Source organism: Mobula hypostoma, chromosome 6 (assembly GCF_963921235.1).
Source record: "Mobula hypostoma chromosome 6, sMobHyp1.1, whole genome shotgun sequence".
NCBI lineage: Eukaryota > Metazoa > Chordata > Chondrichthyes > Myliobatiformes > Myliobatidae > Mobula > Mobula hypostoma.
Window position 1 is genome coordinate 127,003,771 of NC_086102.1, and position 20,992 is coordinate 127,024,762.

Below are 20,992 nucleotides of genomic sequence, written 5' to 3' on the forward strand. Positions count from 1 at the left end.
TCAGCCTCCTTGCCTCACATGATTACAGACTCTTCCTGCAGGCTTCTGCTGAATCTCAGGGTTTGTTTCTCACCACTGTTTTAGAGTAATCACTCAAACTCACAGCTCAAAGAGAGAAGACTTCATTTACTTTTCCTTCAGCAAACGGTAACAGACAGATTGGCCCTGGGGATTAGCTCCCATTGAGGGCTTTCCCAAGGTACAGGCACTGCACTCCATATGAGAATTTCCAGACAGCTGCCTGTAGGGTTTTCTAGCTGTAGACTGTTGTATATCCATAATAAGACCATGAGACATAGGAGAACTGGGCCACACAGCCCATCAAATCCACTCTACCATTTGATCATAGCCTCACAATCTTATTCTCTTGCCTTCTCCTTTTAACCTTTGATGCCCTTACTAATTAAGTACCTATAAACTTCCACTTTAAATATACCCAATGACTTGGCCTCTACAGCTGTCTGTAGCAATGAATTCCACAGATTCGCCATCATCAGGATAAAGAAATTCCTCCTCATCTGTTTTAAAGGGACATCCTTCTATTCTAAGGCTGTGCCCTCTGGTCCAAGACTGTCCCACTATTGTAGAAATCCTCTACTCTGTCCAGGCCTTTCAATATTTGATAAGTTTCAATGAGAACCCCTCGTTCTTCTAAAATCCAGCCAGTACAGGTCCAGAGCTTTCAAACGCTTCTCATACTTTAACCCTTTCATTTCCGAGATAATTCTCGTAAACCTCCTCTAGGCTTTATTTGGGCATAGGCTAAATCTAATAAGTATTTTTTTCCCAAAAGGGAAACGTTTAAAAGTGAACTGAGAGCAACTTCTTCACACAGTGGGTGATCAGGAGCTGCCAGAGCAGGCGTTTGAGGTAAGTGGTCAAATACTAGATCAGGATCGGGTCGGACAGATATGAGCCAAACGCGGACAAATGAAATTAACTGAGATAGGCATCTTGGTTTGCATAAATGAGTTGGGCCGAAAGGCCTGTTTCCGCGGGTATATAACCCCATGACTATAAAATAAATCACCTCGATTGTAAAGACAACACAACTGCCAGAGTAGTACTCTAGCAGACTAAAGGTGTAACAAAGCCCAGGGGTAGTGTAGCGTGAAAGCCACACACAGAATGGTTATTATAATTTGCATGTGAAGTGACCAACTTGTCACTGCCTCCCTCTCTCTGACCTGAGAACTGAAAATGCTCCGAGTTTGTGCCGCGATTGGAAGAGCACTGTGACTGAATCACAGCCATTACAAACACCCTTCGTACACCTCTCTCTCTCTCTCTCTCTCTCTCTCTCTCTCTCTCTCTCTCTCTCTCTCTCTCTCTCTCTCTCTCTCTCTCTCTCTCTCTCTCTCTCTCTCTCTCTCTCTCTCTCTCTCTCTCTCTCTCTCTCTCTCTCTCTCTCTCTCTCTCTCTCTCTCTCTCTCTCTCTCTCTCTCTCTCTCTCTCTCTCTCTCTCTCTCTCTCTCTCTCTCTCTCTCTCTCTCTCTCTCTCTCTCTCTCTCTCTCTCTCTCTCTCTCTCTCTCTCTCTCTCTCTCTCTCTCTCTCTCTCTCTCTCTCTCTCTCTCTCTCTCTCTCTCTCTCTCTCTCTCTCTCTCTCTCTCTCTCTCTCTCTCTCTCTCTCTCTCTCTCTCTCTCTCTCTCTCTCTCTCTCTCTCTCTCTCTCTCTCTCTCTCTCTCTCTCTCTCTCTCTCTCTCTCTCTCTCTCTCTCTCTCTCTCTCTCTCTCTCTCTCTCTCTCTCTCTCTCTCTCTCTCTCTCTCTCTCTCTCTCTCTCTCTCTCTCTCTCTCTCTCTCTCTCTCTCTCTCTCTCTCTCTCTCTCTCTCTCTCTCTCTCTCTCTCTCTCTCTCTCTCAAGAGCCTGACGTATGAGGCAAAGTGAGTGTCGGGGCTTCAAAAGGGCCACAAGACGGTCAATAGGCATCCAGTCCCCGGGAGAGACTGACGGACGAAGGATTCGACCGCTCTGCAGCACGGCGGAGCCCCTGCCCGCGAACTTCAAGGCAAGTTCCACACTTTGCATCCACAGATCTGCGGCGAGCCGTCTGCAAAAGTTAGCAAACGGGCTGGGTATAAATCTCGCGGGCAGGGGTTCAGTGAGTGAATAGAAATACAGGGTTCTGTTCCACTCGGAAACAAAACCATAAAGAATATTGTCACCCTGTGTTAACAGTACAGTATTGGGTCGCAGTCGTGCTAATGTATTCTGTTTGTGGACCTTCTATTTTCCGATTGAACGGTCTTGATCAGTCCTCTTCCTCCCATTCCGTTTACCCAACGCGTTACTCTTATGTCAGTCCTGATGAAGGGTCTCAGCCAGAAACGTTGGCTGTTTATTCCTCTCCATAGTTGCTGCCTGACCTGCTGAGTTGCTCCAGCATTTTGTGTGTGTTACTCTGGCTTTCCAGCATCTGCAGAATCCCACGTGTTCATGTTCTTCTTCTTAAGCCCCTCACCCCTGCTGGGGCATAGGCTGCTGACCCCTGCTGGGGCATAGGCTGCTGACATCATCTCGCTGGGGACCTTTGCCTTGGGCGAGTCCTTCAAGTTTTCCCAGCCCTTGCCCATCTTCTTGGTGTGTCCTCCTCCTCCCAGGGATGAGGTCTTTAGAGCTTCTGTTGGCATTACTGTAGTACTGAGTTTTTACCGGCTGGGGTTGCTAACCCCATGCCCAACCCTCCCTTTCACAGCCAGGCTTGGGATAGTCCAATGCAAAGTTTTCTCTCCCTCCTCTCCTCATCATCTTCCTATCTTCTTTCCCCCTTCTCCTTCTCTTAATCCTTTTCCCTCTTTCATCCCCACATTCATGCCTTCCCTTTGGCTTTCCAACCAACCTGCTAACTCTTGAACCTCTTTACACTGGTTGTCTCCCCTCTACCCTTTCAGCTCTGATGAAGGATCTCAGTGCAAAATATGGACTGCCCCTTTCCCACCATGGATGCTGCCTGACCTGAGCTCCTCCAGCAGGTTTTTTTTCTATGCTGCAGATTACAGCATCTGCAGTCTCTTTTATAACCCATGAATCCTTCCCATCTTTCTCCCTCTATCCCTCCCATTTATACTGCTCCATGACATTCCACCTATGGTCTCATCTCTTCCAATACTTGATCAGAATTTCTTTTCTTGTACATGAGGGCAGTGGTGCAGCAGGTAGATCCATAGCTCCAATGACCCCGTTTAGAACCTGACTTCATGTGCTGTCTGTGTGGTGTTTGCACATTCTCTCACATGTGTGACCTCTGGATGCTCTAGTTTCCTCCCGCATCCCAAAGATGTGTGGGTTGGTGGATTAACTGGCCACTGTAAACTGTCCCTAGTGTTAGGTGAGCAGTAGAATCTGGGGGGAGTTGGTGGGAAGGTAGGGAGAATAAAATAGGATTAGTATAAATGGGTGTTTAATGGTTGGCATAGATTTGCTGGGCTGAAAGGCCTGTTTCTATGCTGTATGAATCTATTTGATCTGAGATTTGTTTATAGCGTGTGCTATTTGAGCCCTTTTCTTTATTAAACAGTCCTGATGTTACTAATAGTGTTACTAATGGTGTTGTTGGTTTATGTTGGTAAATGGTGTTCTCACTTGACAAGAGAAACTGGTATGTGATATCTTTTATCCTCTTACTGAAGAAAAAGGCAACCGTAGACATGTGGTACTGTGGAACAAGTGGCTGGAAGAGTAAACCTGAATGGCTTTGATGTATTGAACGAGCAAGAGATGTGATCTTATTTGTTCACACGCATTGACAAAGTCTCACTTTAATTGTAAACACTTAAAGTAGTGCTTTGAAATGAAATGTCATAAACACAAATAATGGCACTATATTTTGTCTCTTCCGACACAAGACAGTGAAGGCTGAATATAGCTGTTGTATATGTATTGTCATTTCTATGAGTAACTATCAATTTACTTATACTTCTCTGCTACCACTGTAGCTCCCGTTTAAGCAACTGATCCCTATTTTACTAAATACCAGCGGCCTCAGATTTTGATGATGCAGGTAAAGAAGTCTTGTAAATAGTACACACACCGCAACAGCGTCTACTGGTGCAGGGAAAATGGTTAAGGTGATAGATAGCAATGGTCTGCCTTATTTTAAGCAGTTCTGAGAAATGCCAGAGATACATTCATTCAAGCTAGTGAGGAACAGTATTGTGTCTGCTCTTCATTATGGAAACTAGAACACAGTGCAGGGATTCTGTTCTGACCGTAGTGTTCAAGATGTTGGAAGGATGCTTGCATGGCCCAGTGCTGTAAGCATTGTCTGCATTTGGAACTGGTCTGAGTGTTAGAAATACTGAAAACATGACGCAAAACATTGAAAAATTGTATATCAATAAGATTTGGATCAATAAGATGCCCGTCTATCCGGTCATTATCATTTGCTGAGTGTGGATTAACCAACAGTGTCAACAACTACTCAGAGAAAATTTACAAGGATGTCGCTGGGGCTTGAAAAGTTAGGATTTTATTCCCTGGAGCACAGGAGAATGAGAGGAGATTTGATTGTACACAAAATTGTGAGAGGTAAAGGTAGGCTCTTTCCATTGCAGTTGGATGTTATTTTTCTGCCACCCATGCAAGAGGATCAACTCACAGTGGCCAATTAATGGCCCTGCCTGCATACCTTTGGGATGTGGGATGAAACTGGAGCACTCGAGGGAAACCCATGCAGTCACACAGGGAAAACATGCAGACTCCACACCAGCAGCATCCAAGGTCAGGATTGAACCCGCGTCACCAGAGCTGTGAGGCAGCAGCTTGACCTACTGTGCCACGCTGCCATCTGAGTGTGTGATTGTAAAAAGTAAGCCTAACCATTTCATGGCAGGAATGCCTAATGGGTGATTAATCTTGGTTTCCTCCCAAGGTCCTCAGTTCGATCCAAGCCTTGGCTGAGGTAATGAAATGCAGCGAAGGTTATGGACCTGTGATGCTAAAGACCTTCTTTCCAGAACTACCTGTGCTTTAAGTTGTTGTGTTGACATCCACTGACAACAGCCCAGCTATGGTCTGTTTATTAAGAGCAGAACAAATCCACCTCAGCAAAGTGTCAGCCCATCCACCTGGTCATTATCATTTGCTGAGTGTGGATTAGCTGATGAGTTTCAACGATTATCAACCTATTCAACAATGCTCAGTTTGACTTCGTCTGTAGGCATCCATTAGAGCCTTGGGAGTTTGGGAAAACTATAAGATTTATTTTATTCATTTGAGCCAACTAAGCCAGTATTTATTGCCCATCCCTAGTTGCCCTTGAGAAGGTGGTGATGAGCTGCCTTCTTGAACCGCTACAGTTTCTGAGGTGTAGGTACACCCGCAGTGCTGTTAGGGAGGGAATTCCATGATTTTGACCAGTGACAATGAAGGAACGATGATATGTTTCCAAGTCAGGATGATAAGTAACATGGACGGAAATTTCCAGGTGCTGCTGTTCTTGTCCTTCTCGATATTAGTGGCCATGGATCTGGAAGGTCCTGCCTTAGGAACTTCGGTGTGTTGTTGCAGTGCATCTTGTAGGTAGTACACACTGCTGCAACTATTTGTCAATGGTGGAGGGATTGGATGCTTGTGGAAGGGGTACCAGTCAAGTGCACTGTCTTGTACTGGATGGTGTCAAGCTTCCTGAGTGTTGATGGAGCTGCACTCATCCAGGCAAATGGCAGGTATTCCATCACACGCCTGACCCGAGCCTTGTAAATGGTGGACAGGCTTTGGGAAGTCAGGAGGTGGGCTACACGGTGCAGGTTCCTAGCCTTTGACCTGCTCTGGTAGCCATGGTGTTTATATGGCTAGACCAGCTCAATTCCCTGTCAATGGTAATCTCCAGGGTGTTGATGGTAGGGGATTCAGTGATGGTGATGCCACTGAGTGACATGGGACAATGGTTAGAGCCTCTCTTGTTGGAGTTGGTCATTGCTTGGTACTTGCATGGCTCGCATGTTACTTGCCACTTGTCATTCCCAAGCCTGGATATTGTCCAGGTCCTGCTGAATTTGGGTATGAACTGCTTCACTATCTGAGCAGTCACGAATGGTACAGAACAGTGGTCCCCAACCTCCGGGCCGCGGACCGATACTGGGCTGCGAAGCGTGCAGGGGTGCAGTGGTAGCCGGAGCGCACCCAGCACACCTTTAAGAAAAAAGCCAAAATAAACAAGCTAATTAATTAGGTGCCACCCAGAAGCCGGTCTTCATTAGAGGAACTGAGGTGGAGAGGGTCAATAACTTTAAATTCTTCGGCGTTAAGGGTCGACATTTCTGTCTCTGAAAAATGTCAGAGGATCTGTCCTGGGACCAGCACGTGACTGTCATTACAAAGAAAGCACGGCAGTGACTATACTTTATTAGAAGTTTGTGTAGATTCAACATGTCACCTCGATCCTGACAGCCATGTCTTTTCAGCCTGACTGGGCTGGCGTTTAAATTGACCAAACAATGGAACAGCTAAAGACTCCAGCGCCCTGGAAAGAGGAATGAACGTCGCGTAGAGCAAGTGAAATCGGCAATCGCCTCTGATCTGGGCCAACATTTACATGCCGGGCGGCACCTAATTAATGAGCTTGTTTATTTCGGCTTTTTTCTTAAAGATGTGCTGGGTGCGCTCCGGCTACCGCTGTCAACTCTGTCTATTACTTGCTGCTTATGGTGGTTGGCATACAAGTAGTCCTGTAGTTTGGCTTCACCAGGGTGTACTTCATATTGAGGTATGCCTGGTGTTGTTCTTGTTATGCCCTCCTGCACTCTTCATTGAACCAGTGTTGATCCCCTGGCCTGGTGGTAATGTTGGGGGGGGGGAATATGCCATGCCATGAGGTTACAGGTTGTAGTTGAGTACAATTCTGCTGCTGCTGATGGTCCACAGTGCCTCATAGATGCCCAGTCTTGGGCTGCTAGATCTGTTCAAACTCCATTCCATTTAGCACAGTGGTAGTGCCACACAATGTGGTGGAGGATTTCTTCAATGTGGAGATGGGATTTAGTCTCCACAACTATTGTGTGGTGGTCACTTCTACAAATGCTGTCATGGACAGATGTTCCTGCGGCAGGCAGGTTGGTGAGAATGGGGTCAAGTGTGTTTTCCCTCTTGTTGCCTCCTTCACCTGCTGTAGTCCCAGTCTAGTAGCTATGTCCAGTAGGAGCTGACTTGCCAGTGAGACAGTGCATACTCAGAAATGGTGAAGGTGGAGTCCGGAATGGTAACTGTAAGGTATGATTCTGTCAGTACAACTACGTCAAGCTCTTGCTTGACTAGTCTGTGAGTCAGCTCTCCCAGCTTTCGCACAAATCCCCAAATGTTAGTAAGGAGGACTTTGCAGGGTTGACAGGGCTAGTTGACAAGGGTCGACAAGATGGAAAGTGATGGTCTGCCCTGGTGTCTGGGTTAGAGACATTGCACAGTGGGAATGGTTACTCTTGTCCTCAACATGATCTTACTTTTACACCTAGGGTTAAATCTGGATAATGATAACCATTCTGACTACAACTTTCAGCACCAGATCCTGTGATCTTGCCCAATGCACTTGAAGGGTTGTATATTCTGAGATGTGTGATGTTTAAACATGTCTTTCATCAAACTGAGCATGCCTTCCCCAGCCGCTACTGATCCAGAAGGAACTAGGAAAAGTCTGTGATAGAGCAGAGCCTATGGACGACTGAGCAAGTCGTTCAGTGTTAGAAAGGTTACAACTGTTGGTAGAGTGGTTGTGATGAGAGGAAGAGTAAATACCTGCACTAATCATCCATTTTCCTTAAGCAATGGCGGGAGAAGCTGTCAGTTACAAATATGGGTTTGTCATTGATTTGGAGCTTGTAAGTGGCTGATGGCCAAGGGAGGGATGAATTGCGTCAACGGCCCACTTATTATCATGTATATTTATCACCATGGCTGATTCACGACTCTCTGAAGCAAGACAACTGCAGCTCACTCAGAAGAAATTTTTGCATCCTTGAATTAGGTTTAAACTCTACTCCAGAAATGGAAACGTGTGTCCCATGGGATTCAGTATTGTGCCAAGGGAGTGCTACACTACCACTGGCAATGCTGCTTTTTGTAAAACCTATTTGCTCTATTAAATAAAATAACACCCCATGGGTGAGGGTAACAGCACAACTGAAGGACAATAGTAGGACAACTGAAGAAAGATATATCAGCAGTTCAGGCAGCTTAGTATAATGTAGATTCTTAAGGTTGATTTCTGCGATGAAGGTGATTTCCAGTGAGGTGTGGTTGAGGATTTTTGGCTTGTAGCTAGTGGAGTTTAACAGTGTAAGAAGCAATTTCACTGGCACAGACAGGATACTAACAGAGGTTGATGAGGTAGGTAACAGGAGTTCAGAACTGCAGGACATAAATCCAGGAGGCACAAGAGACTGCAAGTACTGGAATCTAGAACAACAAACAGAATGCTGGAAGAACTCAGTGGGCTGGGTAGCATCTGTAGAGGGAAATGGACATTCGGCATTTTGGGTTGAGACTTGATGAGTTCCTCAAGCATTTTGTTTGTGGCACAGAGCTGGGATTTTACACAGGTTTTTTAGGACTGTAATGAAGAGTGGTTTCTTTATTTTCTAACCATGAAGTTGTACAGTACATCATTGTAAATCCCTACCTTAGGAGTGTGCAGATGCTCACTTACAGATAATACCCAATAGCTAAAAATCCAGCGGTCTTGGCACTTTGCTGGTGCCAGACTGGCAAGCTTTCTGGACTATTTGATGCTTTTCTCATTAACCCTCAAATACATTTTCACTTTTTATACATCTGACAGGTAGTATAATAAACTTGCACTGAAGCTTGTAGGTTTAAAGGGAACAGGAAAATGCAACCACTCTGCACCCCATCCCTGGCCATAAGCCCAACCATGTTGTTCCTGAACTTTGGTGTTCTGTACCCCAAGCTGAGGCTCGCAAAATGGTGAAAGAGGAAAACGAGCTAGGGGAGTATTGATGAGGGCAAATGGTAACCTTTTTTTTATTAGGTTATAACAGAAAAATGCAGCTAAGTCTCATACTGAGATGTGGTGCTGCAGAAAGCTGTGCAGAGAATTCTAAGTGATACTGAATAATGTCTCCACTTTAGCTTCAATCCTTTACAGCTTGCAGATGAGTCTATGTCTTTTGTGACTGTTTTCATGAACGACAGCTTTATTGTTAGTGTTTAAATAAAAGACTATGGTCATGTAGCCTGCCAAGAGAAATAGCAATCCTCCATACACCAATTTATTTGGACAACAGTGACTTGTTTCCCTCTGGCAAAGGAGCAATATCAATACCTAGAAAGATAGAAAACCTACAGCACAATACAGGCCCTTCAGCCCACAGAGCTGTGTTGAACATGTCCTTACCTTAGAAATTACCTGGGGTTACCCATAGCCCTCTATTTTTCTAAGCTCCATGTACCTGTCCAGGAGTCTTTTAAAATGCCCTATTGTATCCGCCTCCACTACCGTCACCAGCAGCCCATTCCACGCACTCACCACTCTCTGCATTAAAAAAAAGATTTTAAAAAATGACTTACCCGTGATGTCTCCTCTGTACTTACTTCCAAGCACCTTAAAACTGTGCCCTCTCGTGCTAGCCATCACAGCCCTGGGGAAAAGCCTCTGACTAGCCACACAATCAATGCCTCTCATTGTCTTGTACACCTCTATCAAGTCACCTCTCATCGAGACTGGGCCTGTCTGTAAATGGAGTAGCAGCAGTTTTGTGCTGCTCTTAGTTTTGTTCCTCTCCCCCTAGTTTAAACTTCGAATTTAAAATTTTTATCTGCTGATTCTTGAGGGGGAACAGTATGTCTATGTCTACGAGGAGTGGGAAGAACTTGTCTGAACCTAGGGACAAAGGTAATGGGAAAGGAAAGATGCAAAAGGAAAGATCTAATGAAATGCCACCATGGGCTGAAGATATGGTTCGGACACTGAATTCAATTAAAGATCAGAATAGGTCAATTAAAGACCAACTGGAAAAGAATAGTTATGAAATGAAGTCATTTCTGGGAAAACTTAAAGACCTGGAAACTCAAGTTATTACACATGAAGAGGAATTGAAGATTACCAAGCAAAAATTGTTTGAAGCTACAACTCATTTGGAAAGTTATCCAAATAAGATTATAGACCTGGGAACTAAGTCACCTCTCATCCTCTGTCGCTCCAAAGAGAAAAAGTCGAGTTCACTCAACCTATTCTCATAAGGCACACTCCCCAATTCAGGCAACATCCCTGTGAATCTCCTCTGCACCCTTTCTATAGTTTCTACATCCTTCCTGTAGTGAGGTGACCCGAACTGACTCCAAGTGGGGTCTGACCAGGGTCCTATATAGCTGCAACATTACCTCTCAGCTCTTAAACTCAATCCCACGATTGATGAAAGCCAATGCACCGTATGCTTTCGTAACTACAGAGTCAACCTGTGCAGCAGCTTTGAGTGTCCAATGGGCTTAGACCCCAACATCCCTTTGATCCTCCACACTGCCAAGAGTCTTACCATTAATACTATATTCTACCATCATAATTTGACCTACCAAAATGAACCACCTCACACTCATCTGGGTTGAACTCCACCTGCTACTTCTCAGCCTAGTTTTGCATTCTATCAATGTCCTACTGTAAACTCTGACAGCTCTCCACACTATACACAACACCTCCAACCTTTATGTCATCAGCAAATTTACTAAAACCCATCCCTCCACTTCCTCATCCAGATCATCTATAAAAATCACGAAGAGTAAGGGTCCCAGAACAGATCCCTGAGGCACACCACTGGTCACTGAACTCCATGCAGAATATGACCCATCTACAACCACTCTTTGCCTTCTGTGGGCAAGCCAGTTCTGGATCCACAAAGCAATGTCCCCTTGGATCCCATGCCTCCTTACTTTCTCAATAAGACTTGCATGGGGTACCTTGTCAAATGCCTTGCTGAAATCCATATACATTATATCTACTGGTCTACTTCCATCCATGTGTTTAGTCACATCCTCAAAAAATTCAATCAGGTTCATAAGGCATGACCTGCCTTTGACAAAGCCATGCTGACTATTCCTAATCATATTATGCCTCTCCAAATGTTCATAAATCCTGCCTCTCAGGATCTTCTCCATCAACTTACCAACCACTGAAGTAAGACTCACTGGTCTATAATTTCCTGGGCTATCTCTACTCCCTTTCTTGAATAAGGGAACAACATCCTCAACTCTCCAATCCTCCAGAAACTCTCCTGTCCCCATTGATGATGCAAAGATCATCGCCAGAGGCTCAGCAATCTCCTCCCTTGCCTTCCACATCTCGTCCACTCCTGGTGACTTATCCAACTTGATTCTTTCCAAAAGCTCCAGCACACCCTCTTCCTTAATATTTACATGCTCAAGCTTTCCAGTCCACTGTAAGTCATCCCTACAATTGCAAGACCTTTCCTGTAATGAATACTGAAGCAAAGTATTCATTAAGTTCCTCTGCTATCTCTTTTGGTTCCATACACACTTTTCCACTGTCACACTTGATTGGTCCTATTCTCTCATGTTTTATCCTCTTGCTCTTCACATACTTGTAGAATGCCTTGGGGTTTTCCTTAATCCTGTCTGCCAAGGCCTTCTCATGGCCCCTTCTGGCTCTCCTAATTTCATTCTTAAGCTCCTTCCTGCTAGCCTTATAATCTTCTAGATCTCTATCATTACCTAGTTTTTTGTACCTTTCATAAGCTCTTCTTTTCTTCTTGACTAGATTTACAACAGCCTTTGTACATCTCTTGAGGCACTTGGCAGGAGCATTATTAAACAATGCTAACTTGATGTTTTGGAGTGACGCAAGGGGAGAGGGATATAAAGAGACGTAGAGATGGACTTTCCATGACTTAGGCCCTCGGCATTTGAAGGAAAGGTCAACAATGGTGAGACAAATTGGAGTTCAGACAAAGCTAGAATTGGAGGATAGTAGAGGATAAGCAATAATTTCAGAGAGTAAAGTCATTCATTAGTTATGCTATCCTATTATAAAAGGGGTAAGGTGTATAATGGGGCTACATTCTCAGGCAAATAAGAGGTGTAATTGCTGGTAGGAAGACTGTAGATTGAGAGATCAAGAGATCTTTATTGTACAAGAACTCCATTGAAAAGTATCATAACAGCAGGGTAGGAACTGTCCTTGAGCCTGGGAACTCTGCTTGTGTATGTTCTCAAGCTTCTGTGTCTTCTTCCAAGAAGACACACCATTAGGCTCAAGGACAGCTTCTATCACACTGCTACAAGACTCCTGAACAGACCCTGTGTATGATAATGATGAACTTTTGATCACTCAGTCTTCCTCTTCATGGCTGTTGCACCTTCCCTTTAACTCAAACACTTCGTTTTGCATTGTGTATGAAATGATCTGTCTGGATAGCACGCTAACGAAAGCTTTCATTGTATCTCAATATGTGTCAATAACAAACTAACAGCTACCACCAACCATTCAGAAACATATGCGCTAGCCTCCCTTTGATTAAACCCTTGTATCCCTGTTTGCTTTACAGAATGAGTACCAGCAGGAGGAGGCTGTTCTGGAACAATAGACCAATGGGCTTGATACTGTTTTTCGTGGGCCTGCTGCTCCCGCCCCTGCACTCGTGCCATGAACAGATCGATCCTTTGACTCTGGGTCGGACAGACCCTCAGTGTTGGGAATCCTCCTCCACGCTTCTTCTTGAAATGCGGAAACCCCGCATAGCGGACACTGTCAGCGGCTTCTGGGACTTCATGATCTACCTTAAGTCATCAGAAGAGTCCAAGCACAGCAGTCTCTTTTGGGTCCTGGCACAGCTCTTCTGGGACATCTATGTGGACTGTATGATTTCTCGGACCCATGGGCTGGGACGAAGGCGTTTCATTGAAGATGAGAAGGAACTAGTGACAGCACACTCTGATCTCAGACAGTATGTCTCTTGTTTTCACCACCACCTCCCCACTCCCGGTGTCCAACCCCACAGTTCCTAGATGTGGCCTTTGATGAGGAACACTTCTGCTGCCCACTGCCATTTTCCAAATGATTATCCTGGTAGATAATCCTAAAACTACAACACAGTATAGCGTCTCTAGCGTAATACTTATCAGGAAGCATTACAACATGAGTGCAAAGAATATAGGGCGACACAGCGTCTGCCTCACAGCACCAGAGACGGCCAAAGGACTTGTTTCTGTGTTGCTGTTCTCTATGGCTCTATAATAGTTATCAATCCAATGACATGAATTGTCTCTTGCTACACGAGATTACTGCCATTTGAGACACAATCAAATGGAGAGCAAAATGGGAATTGACCATGAGTATTTGGCTTGCGTTCTCCCACCCACTGTAATGTTATTATTTAACTAGGCAAATCCCAGGCATAATCCCTAAGAGGAGCTAAAATCTTGGGACCTCTAATTCCAGACAATACAGCAAATCAGGAGATGGGAAGCACCTGTCAGTGAGGGATAATCCTATTGTTAACAAAATGTAGGCTTACAATTTTTAGGCTGATTGTATAACTCTATCAACATAGCTTGAGTTTATTGGAAAATAAATCAAACCAGGTTATGTCTGGAAAAGGCGTTAAGGGAATTAGAACTAAGCAGGCTACATTACAGATCAGCCACAACCTGATTATGATACAAAAAGATGAAGGACTGAAAGACTTGCATGTATTCCTGTATTCCCTTCATGCATAATACATTATAAGTTCAGAAGCCTGGCTTTAACACCTGGTGACTTATTGAAACCTGCTGATTATTGATAGAGTGCACATGGAGAGGACATTTCCAATAGTAAGAGAGTCTAGGACCAGAGGCCACAGCCTCAGAATAGAACAGAGATGATGAGGAATTTCTTTAGCCAGAGGGTGGTGAATCTGTAGAATTCATTGCCATAGATGGCTGTGGAGGCCAAGTCATTGGGTATATTTGAAGTTGAGGTTGATAGGTTGATTACTAAGCATGTCAAAGGTTATGGGGACAAGGTTATAGGGTTGAGAGGATTTATTATCAGCCGTGATGGAATGGTAGAAGAGACACATTGGGCCAAAGCACCTTATTCTTCTCCTATGTCTTAGGGGAGTCCAAGACCAGGCAGTATAGATTCTGGGTGAGAGAGATTTAAAATGGATCTGAGGGGTAACATTTTCATGCAGAGGGTGTTGAGTATATGGAACGAGCTGCCAGAATAAGTGGTTGAGGCAGGTACAATGGTATCATTTAAGAAGTGCTAGCATAAATAAAGTAACGGTGGAGCTTAGAGGACTATGGGCCGAAGGCAAGAAATTGGGATCAGCTGGGTGGGCACCTGGTCAGTATGGACTCGATGGGCCAAGGGGTTGTATTCCCACTCTATTGTTCTAAGACTCTATATATTCAGACTTGGCTTTCACTTTTGCATTTCAAAGATTCATGGCACTCCATGGGGCGGCGGGGGTGGGGGGAGAGATACTTGATCATTTACCTTGGCAACCTTTTATTTAAAAAAACTATTATCTGCTGTAAATGACCCTTTTAGATAGATTAATGACAAAAAGAGCCAAAGGGAAGTTGATGGACATTTCAGAAAGAATACGTTGCAGTACTACAAGGAAATTGAGGGGGCAGTGGAGCTAATGGGATGGCTCCCCTAAGATCTGGCAAGTATACAATAGGCCAAATGGTCTCTTGTGTTGTGATAAGCATAGATCCGGTCTTTGTAAATGTGGTAATAACACTGGGATTTTTGCTTTCTCCTCAGGGACCTTCGTAGAGGATCAAAGCATGATCAATCCCAGAGTAAAAGACTTTGTTCAAGACTGGGTTGGGATCTAAGTGTACAGGAGTGGTTCCAGCATCATGCAAAACTGGATAGCAAAAAATACGGGGCTGAAAAAGGCCTCAACTATATCAATGTACGTGCTGTAGTGTCTTTTTGTGGCTTGTTTTTCACTAATAAACATATCTGAAATCCCTGTGTTGAAATGGCAATGTTACCTCCATAAATTTCAACAGCTTTTCATTTAGTTTTCTGGTTCAGCGGAGTGGGAAGGGTCCTTGTGCTGTAATGTGAAAGTAATTTACTGTGTATCCAAATAAATTTAAACAGTGTTGCATTTAAGTGCTTAATTAAATTTAATTGTCTATGGCTGCTATCAGTTTAAGGAAGGAGAGGGATGGAAATCTTGAAAGGAAACTCATCTACTTATTTTGGGTCATCTAATAGGAGTGTCTTTGAAGCAGAATTAAAATAGTTTCAGTGTCATCACTTGCCAAAGTTATAGAGCCATACAGCACAGAAACAGGCCTTTTGGCTAAACTATTTCATGCTGACCATGCCTGTGTTTGGCCCATTTCCCTCTAAGCCTTTGGATGTACTTGACCAAGTGCCTTTTAAATATCAATGATTTTGCTTCAGTGATTTACTCTGCCAGATCATTCCTTCTGGGTGGAAAATTTGCAAATTTGCAAACCCATCATCTTTACCAGAGGGATGAAAGCAGGAAAAGCACGGGAACACCATTACCTTGAAGTTCCCCTCCAAGTCACAAACCATCCTGATTTGGAAATATAATCCATTCCTTCACTGTTGCTGGCACAAGATCCAGAATCTCCCTCCCTAACAGCATTATTGGTACAACCATACCTTAAGGAATGCAGTGATTCAAAAAGGCAGCTCATCATCACCACTAAGGGCAGTTAGGACTGGATAATTAAATGACAGCTCAGCCTGAGAAGTCTATAATTCTTGAATGAATAGCAAAAAAAAACTAATTCCTGCAAAATTAATGAGCCATTAATTAGCAGATGAGGTGATTGGATGTCATCAACTAGTAATAATAGTAGATGGTATATGCACTTTATGATAGGATAGTATATACCCTTTACCTTGGGTTTCACATATAATGTGACATCAGTGGCATTACTGGGGAGATGTAAAAGCTCTCTTGGTACTATTTCCATCCAAACACAGTCCATATTCACTAGAAAATTTTACACCCCAGCAAAGTTGTAGAAATAAAACCCTTTGGTCAGTGTTTTAGAAATTTATTGCCAGAATCTTGGTAAATATTCCAAATAAGGTTGATTGCAAAGTGATTACAATACTCTAAATTTGTCAACATCCTTGTCTTTTACCTAAGGACTTAAATATCAGGGATAATTCTAATTCTAGTCCCTACAGTTGTAACTCTCGCTGCAAGAATTCCATAACTTTACTACAAGGTCATTGGGATTAGACAGATGATCCTTTACCATGGTACTGAAGGAAGCTATTCAGCCTATCCATTCCATGCTTGCTCCTAGCAGACAGGTTGCACTCTGTAAGTCAGTCTCTCTCCCTCTCCCCCTTCTATTTCCCTGTCCCTCCCTCCCTCTCTCTCTCTATCCACAACACACACATACCCATCAACTCCTCTTTGGATCGTTTGCTACTTACCTACAATATGGGTAACCTACAGTGGTGAGATGACCTGACAGCACATCATTGGGTCATGGGAGGAGATTAAACCACTGGAAGAAAATCTATGCTGTTTTGTCAACCATGGAGCGGAGTTCAATGTCTCTTCTGATTGGTAATATTTCTAGCTACGCAGGGCTACAATGGGCCTTGTGCTCAAACCTCTTCAAAACCAAGATCTTCTACCAATCTGTTTTGATACACCACATTGCCCACTAACAATAAAGGATCTTACACGATTCTGGAAAACATGTATCATTTTTCAAGCCTCTGGCACTACCTCTCAATGAAGGCAGACACTGATGACAAAATTCATTGCTGCCTTCAATACAGCAGTACCTTTGGCCAATCAAAGAAAAAGGTATTTGGAAATCTCAGAATCAGGACCAGGTTTAATATTACCAGCATATGTTGTGAAATTTATTGTCTTTGTGGCATCAGCGAATTGCAATGCATAATAATAGTGAAAAAACATGAATTAAAGTGTGTGTGTGTGTGATATAAAATATAATAATTAAATTAAGTAGTCCAAAAATAGAAATAAAAATGTGGTGAGATGGCATTCATAGGTTCAATGTCCATCCAGAAATCAGATGGTAGTAAGGAAGAAGCTGTTCCTGAATCATTAAGTGTGTGCCTTCAGGCTCCTGTACCACCTCCATGATGGTAGCAATGAGAAGATGACACTTCCTGGCTGGTGGAGTCCTTAATATTGGATGCCAACTTTTTGAGGCATTGCTCCTTGAAGATGTCCTGGGTGCTATGGAGGCTAGTGCTCACGATGGATCTGACTAAATTTGCAAGTTTCTGCAACCTCTTTCAATCCTGTGCAGTAGCTTCCCTCCCCCACCATACCAGACAGTGATGCAGCTAGCTAGAATGCTCTCCACAGTACATCTGTAGAAATTTCCTCAAACTCCTAATGCTGCCTTGCCTTCTTTGTAGCTACATTGATATGTTGGTACAAAAGTTATGGTCTACCTGGCAGCAGTGATCTCTGCCCTCCTGAGATCTGAGCTACCTATAGCAGACCTTCCAGCCCTGAGGAATACCAATGTTATTTCTGCAAAATCCTCCATGTTCACTGGAAGGATAACTGAACAACCACGAGAGTCCCCTCCCAGGCCAACATCCTCAATAATGAGGTCCCAGTTACCCTTAATCTTTGATCAACTAGGAAAATAGACAAAGGAATTACAGATGGAATTTAACAGGGACCTGTGAAGTGATACATTTTGGGAAATTAAACCAGTCCAGGGCGTACACAGTGAATAGTAAGACCCTGAGGAGTGTTGTAAGAGAGTGTTGGTGTGCAAAGACCTAAGGATGGGTATGTGGCTTGGAGGGAAACTTCCAGGTGGTGTGTTCCTATGCTTTTGCTGTGCTTGTTCTTCAGCTGGTAGAGATCATGAATTTGAAAGGCATTGTCTAAGGAGTCTTGGTGAGTTGTTGTGGTGTATCCTATAGGTGGTACAAATTGCTGGTACTGTATGTTGATGGTGGAGTGAGTGAATGGGGTGCTTATTAAGCAGGCTGCTATATTCCATGTGATGTCGAACAAGTACATAGTTCCCCAAATGTGATAACACAGGTAGACAGCAAGATGAATTTGCATGGTATGTTTGCCTTCATTGGCTGTTGAATATAGTACAGGATTTGGGACATCATGTTACAGTCGCATAAAACTTTGTCTGGCTGCGATGCTATAGCAAAGATATGATCAAGCTAGAGTGGGTGCATAAAAAGTTCATGGGAATGTTGCGCATTATAAGGAGAGATTCGATAGGCTGGGACTGTTTTCCCCGGAGCAAAGGAAGGAGTGAGGTGATCTTATTAGAGGTTTATATAATTATGATGGGCATAGATTGGCTAGATAATCACAGTGTTTTTCCCAGGGTAGGAGAGTCTACAATTAGAGTGGAAAGATTCAAAGGGGATGTGAGGAGCAAATTTGAGGAGTGATGGGTGAACGACCTGCCATAGGAGGTGGTAAATACAGTAAGATATTTAAAAGCATTTGGACAGGTACATGGACAGGAATGTTTTGGACATGGGACAAATGCAAGAAAATGAGATTAATTTACTTGGCATCTTGGTTGGCATGCATGATTTGACCCAAAAGGCTGCTTCCATGCTGTATAATCCTATCTTCCTAAAACCAGTCTGGAAGTAACTTGTTCTCAATCACAATGGACTTCTGAGGAAGGAGATCCCTCAATGGGGCAGGGGAGAAGAGTGTCAGAAGTAGAACTCAAATTTGCACCCTTATGACTCGAAGCAAAAGTAACAGGCCTCTATATTACTTTAACCTATAGTCTACACCCAGTCCTGCTGCCATACAAACATGTAGATTTATATGCTGGTGATAAATGCTTTCCCTTGACATTGATAACATTCTACACGCTGTGTGGGGAAGTTATTTTAATAATGCCTTTTTTACTTGTGCTGTATCAGTTTATGACGTGTCTGCATATTCATTTGCGATCTGACATGTTTGGCTCAAATTATCTCAACATGGATTCAGAGGAGTCAGATCACTAACTACTCTTAAGAATGTACTGATGTAACAGAATTACTCACTCTTTTCCAACAAATCATCAGTTTAACATTTGTATTGATTTACGGCTGGGAACAAAGCTTGTTCCGGTTCCAACATTTAACATGCTCCTATCCATTTCTCTCTCCCACTGTACTGCTTTCATTTGAAATAGTCAAAGCCTATTTCTTAATACTCAATATTAGACCACAGAAAAAAAGTTTACATAAATCCAAAGAGTGTGAATAACTATTGAGTAAATAGTGCACCACTGTCCAAAGGATACTTAGAGCATGGAGGATTTGCTGACAAACTACTATGTAGAGTTGTGAAAGGTTATGGCAGTCTAAGTCCATTCCCATTGGGAGATGGTTCAAGGACATGGATTAAATGTTTTGGGAGTTAGGTACCAGGTAGATGGAAGAAGTAAATTCCTTTCTCAAAAATGCAGGGAAAAACTTCTGATCTGCACCTCACTGCCTGAGGGTATGGTGGAAGGAGTCACTGAGATGGCAACTGGAACTGGAACAGGATTGACGAGCCAATTCACAAAGAAGAGAAAATCTGCAGATGCTGGAAATCAAAATAATACACACAAAATGCTGAAGGAGCTCAGCAGGCCGGGCAGCATCTATGGAAAAGAATATACAGCGACATTTCAGGCCGAGTCGCTTAATCAGCATTAGAAAGAAGAGATGAGAAGTTAAGAGTAAGAATGTGGGAGGAGGAGAGGAAGAGGTACAAGACAGTAGGTGATGGGTAGTTGAAACTAGGAGGGGTGGAAGGGTGAAGTTAAGAGCTGGGGAGTGGATTGGTGAAAGAGTTAAAAGGCTGGAGAAGGGTGAATCTGATAGAAGACAGATGATCATGGAAGAAGGGGAAAGGGGAGGAGCATCAGAGGGAGGAGATGGGCAGGTAAGGGGATAAGGTGAGAGAGGCAAATGGGATTGGGGAATGGTAAAGGGGAAGGGGTGGACGGACAATTGCCAGAAGTTGATGAGCCAAATGCTTTCTTTACTGTCACTGCAAAACTACATGCCGATCTATTAGCTGTTCTGCATGGCTGGAGGTAGCTTCCATTATGTCTTTGAAAATACTTCATTGACAGTTTTAAATCTGTGATGTTTCAAAGATGTAACATTCTTCTCAATTGCATGGCTCTGTAAAATAAAACTCCACAAAAATAGCATTCTTTGGACATTGGTGGGACAGATTTTCTGGATGTTTGGGTGTTACTCTGAGTAATGTCCAAAGACTGCTTTATTTACATGTTCCACAGTATTATGATAAAGTTTCCAGTAAATCTAGTGAGGTTAAAGGAAGCAGGAAACAACGCAAGCATTCTGGACCCCGACTCCAACCTTGCAGAGAAACAGATTGGCAATTAGTATTGCTGTGGCAGGAAAGGAGGCATTGTGCTTGTCAAACCCATTCCAGGTACATGCGAGCCAATCCTACCCCGTCCCCTGACTCTTTCCTGATGGTCATACACATTCTTGTCCCCTGGTATTCTAGACTCCACCCCTGGCTCCTGCCTCATACCCATCCTCAGCCCAGACCCTTGTCCTAGACACACTCTAGAGAAGTCCATGGTCTGGTTGCAGTTCCCCTATACACTCTGAAATACCAGCTCATATTCCAGATTAACCAGTGAGCCAGAAGTTGGATTATCAAGATGCATATTATGAGTTTCACTGTATTATATCAGTTTGGTGTCAACATAAAACAGTTAGGTGTGGGAAATCCAAATGTTCTGAAGCTATAACCTACAGGATTACTTTCAATTCTTTTCTCCTGATCTTCTGTTGGAGAGCCAGACGGATAGATGGAAAGACTACACATTGAATTAGAAAGCCTGTGGAAATGGGATACAGTATTCCAGCGGGTGAGGGGTGTCATGGTGCAAGATGACTGGAGAGCTAGGTTGTAATGGCGAATGTAAATAATTTGGGAAAGGGCTGGATCAAGATGACAGATGGGAGAGAGTATCTGGTCTTGCAGGGAGAAAATGATTCCTTTATATTCATTTTTAGGACGT

At 43.6% G+C, this 20,992-nt stretch overlaps 1 protein-coding gene across 1 annotated transcript; it reads left to right on the forward strand.

The window, feature by feature from the left end:
- The first annotated feature begins 1,878 nt into the window (after window positions 1–1,878).
- LOC134348750 (protein FAM237A-like) lies at window positions 1,879–17,850 on the forward strand. The gene is made up of 4 exons (XM_063052552.1): window positions 1,879–2,009; window positions 12,508–12,906; window positions 14,721–14,874; window positions 17,815–17,850. Exons 2-4 carry the CDS (start codon window positions 12,509–12,511, stop codon window positions 17,848–17,850), a joined length of 588 nt encoding a protein of 195 aa, XP_062908622.1. The 5' UTR covers window positions 1,879–2,009; window position 12,508.
- The last annotated feature ends 3,142 nt before the right edge of the window (window positions 17,851–20,992 follow it).

What these genes read in the sequence shown, in the direction of transcription:
- LOC134348750 (XM_063052552.1), top strand. Translation starts at nt 12,509, where the DNA reads ATGAGTACCAGCAGGAGGAGGCTGTTCTGGAACAATAGACCAATGGGC. An exon ending in GCACACTCTGATCTCAGACA is followed by an intron (nt 12,907 to 14,720) that starts GTATGTCTCTTG and finishes CTTTCTCCTCAG; the next exon opens with GGACCTTCGTAGAGGATCAA. An exon ending in AAGGCCTCAACTATATCAAT is followed by an intron (nt 14,875 to 17,814) that starts GTACGTGCTGTA and finishes CTTGTTCTTCAG; the next exon opens with CTGGTAGAGATCATGAATTT.